This window comes from Siphateles boraxobius, unplaced genomic scaffold, assembly GCF_051911475.1.
Source record: "Siphateles boraxobius isolate OS27281-9 unplaced genomic scaffold, OSU_SipBor_1 262, whole genome shotgun sequence".
Classification (NCBI taxonomy): domain Eukaryota; kingdom Metazoa; phylum Chordata; class Actinopteri; order Cypriniformes; family Leuciscidae; genus Siphateles; species Siphateles boraxobius.
The window spans coordinates 177,501-180,000 of record NW_027508879.1 but is presented as its reverse complement, the minus strand read 5'-3'; the positions used below and the strand labels follow the sequence as shown (position 1 = coordinate 180,000).

Sequence of the window (2,500 nt, the reverse complement as noted above, 5' to 3'; positions counted from 1 at the left end):
CTGCAATGGAAACAGTTTTTGCGCATTTACAGTCACCTGACGTAGAAGACGCGGTGTGTTTAACGCGGTCTTTATTAAACTCATAAAAGACAAAAGATTTACAGGAATACCGGATTTTAAACCACAAAGAAATGCCCCAATCACAAGCTCTAAGCAGAAATGAGTGAGAAACTCCCAGAAACTCCTCATATGAGCCCGCTCTCAAATATAAGGGTCTTTCCTTGCCATTAATGCTGGATAACACACACACGTCTCCTTCGATTAATAATAATGGCAGTGCAGTGGATGGGATATACATAAACCATATAAACCAACATCCGTCGCCATGATTTTTGGAATGACTTATCATGAGAGGAAGAAATTACGTTTTAGTTGCATAACATCGTTTAATGGAAACGCCGTCATTTCGCAATAGATTTTTGTCTAAATTTCTGTAATGGAAACGCGCCTACTGTGACTATCAAGAGCTGAGATTCAGATATGATAGTGAGCGTTTGCTTTCTGACCAATCACAGCAGAGCAGCTCTCAGAGAGGCGGAGCTTAGAGAGACTGAATCTCCGAACGAACCGTTTCAGACACTGAGAGAAAATGAGGTGATGCTGAAATAGATATTATGAGGAAATTAGTGTTTTTTTTATCTTGGATGCATGTGAACCTGTTGTAGGAGGTTCCTAACACAATTAGGAAGCTTTAACCCTTGTGCATCAGTTAAAAAAAGTTACACATAGGTACATAGTGGACAAAAATGTCCGTGTCATAAAAATTTGAACCTTGGGAGTACAGACTTAGGTTTGGTCGCATTTCAAAGAAGAAACAATTTAAATTAAAATACAACAAAAAAAAGTTATATTGGTTTAAGTTTATGAACATTATTTTATATAGAATTTATATTTTATGAAACATGTTGAAATCTAAAACTGCTAGAACATCAAAGCCATTAATCTAAATAAGTTGTGTTCCATATTTGAGGCTGATATCTCAAAAAATGAGCTTTCAGTGAGAGTGTGTTTGGGCTCAGGAACAGACTTTCCCCATTAGATCCAGTAAAACTCTGGGACACAGTGGTTGAGTGTGGCATTTGCAGCACACACACATACACATTTTTTCATTACACATACAAACCACACTTTGACATTCACACCAACACAAACACACACACACACAATTATCGCTGCATAATGTATCCAATTGTCTCTATAACACACAGAAACAGCAAACAGGAATAAAGTGTGTATTTGCTTTATAGGCCAAACCTGAGAAAATGGCTCCCTTGCCAACAGAATTAAAGCCTGTTAACAAAGATTGCATCATTTTATAGTTAAATGTTCATTAAAAATTGCAGTTTTAATGGGTTTCAATGGGGACATTTTAGTTCTGAGAGGAACTATTGTGTGTTTCTTGTGCAAAATAGATTTTTTTAAAGGAAATGGTGGTGAAATGGTACAATTCTAATATAAATACACACCTGCGCCAAATTGTATGCAGTTGGCATTAACACAGACAAAATGATCCAAAAAAAGAAATTTAAAAAACTGAAAAAGACAAAAACGTCCGCAAGTGTCAAACCAGCAGTAATCCCCCAATCCGGCTTGAATCCCTGTTCTCCCAGTGTGCGCAGATGTTGGACTGTCTGGGTGTGCCGTGGGTGACGGCGGCGGGAGAAGCGGAGGCCATGTGTGCGTTCCTGGACGCGCAGGGCTTCGTCGACGGATGCATCACTAACGACGGCGACGCGTTTCTGTACGGCGCTCGGACCGTCTACAGGAACTTCAACATGAGCACTAAGGTTCCCTCTCTCGCTAAACATCTAAACACACGCTCTCATCGCATGTGTGTTTAAAGGGATAGTTCACCCAAAAATGAAAATTCTGTCAGTAATTACTCATCCTCATGTTGTTAAACCCGGTAAGACCTTCGTTCATCTTCAGAACACGAATTAAGATATTTGTTTGTGTCGTGTGGAACTCATTACAAGTAACTTGAGTTATGTAATCAGATTACTTTTTCAAGTAACTAGTAAAGTAATGCATTACTTTTTCAATTTACAACAAAATATCAGTTACTTTTTCAAATAAATAACGCTTGTTACTTTTTCACATTCATTGACTGACAGCTCTCCTGTCCGCATGTTGAGAGTAATAAAGTGAGGTGTGTGTGTGTGTGTGAAAATTATGTTTTTTTTTGTTCTAGACTAAATGTGATCGTGCATTTATTCGTCTCACTTGCACGAAAACATTCAGTATTCCTCAAAATGAATAAAAACAGTAAAATGCAATCTCAAAATTTTAAGCACAACTTTTATAATTAACTATTAAGTATTTATAATTTTCGAGTTTCACCTGTATATATGAACTAAATGAATAACTCATAATCATCATGTGTAATTAAAGCTTGACTGGCGTCCCGCAGGATCCGCAGGTCGACTGCTATCAGATGTCTCGCGTTCAGGAGGAGCTCGGCCTGTCCCGGGAGACGCTCGTGGGTCTGGCCCTTTTCCTG

The 2,500-nt window shown here is 38.5% G+C and overlaps 1 protein-coding gene across 1 annotated transcript in view; it reads left to right on the top strand.

Moving 5' to 3' along the window:
• Window positions 1-2,500, top strand: part of LOC143752325 (flap endonuclease GEN homolog 1-like) — a 21,580-nt gene that overhangs the window by 3,776 nt on the left and 15,304 nt on the right. Inside the window, exons 4-5 of the mRNA XM_077245470.1 lie at window positions 1,611-1,787; window positions 2,411-2,500. The exon at window positions 2,411-2,500 is cut by the window's right edge and continues 21 nt beyond it. Of these exons, the coding sequence (XP_077101585.1) occupies window positions 1,611-1,787; window positions 2,411-2,500 (267 nt within the window). The remainder of the gene's footprint in view (window positions 1-1,610; window positions 1,788-2,410) is intronic.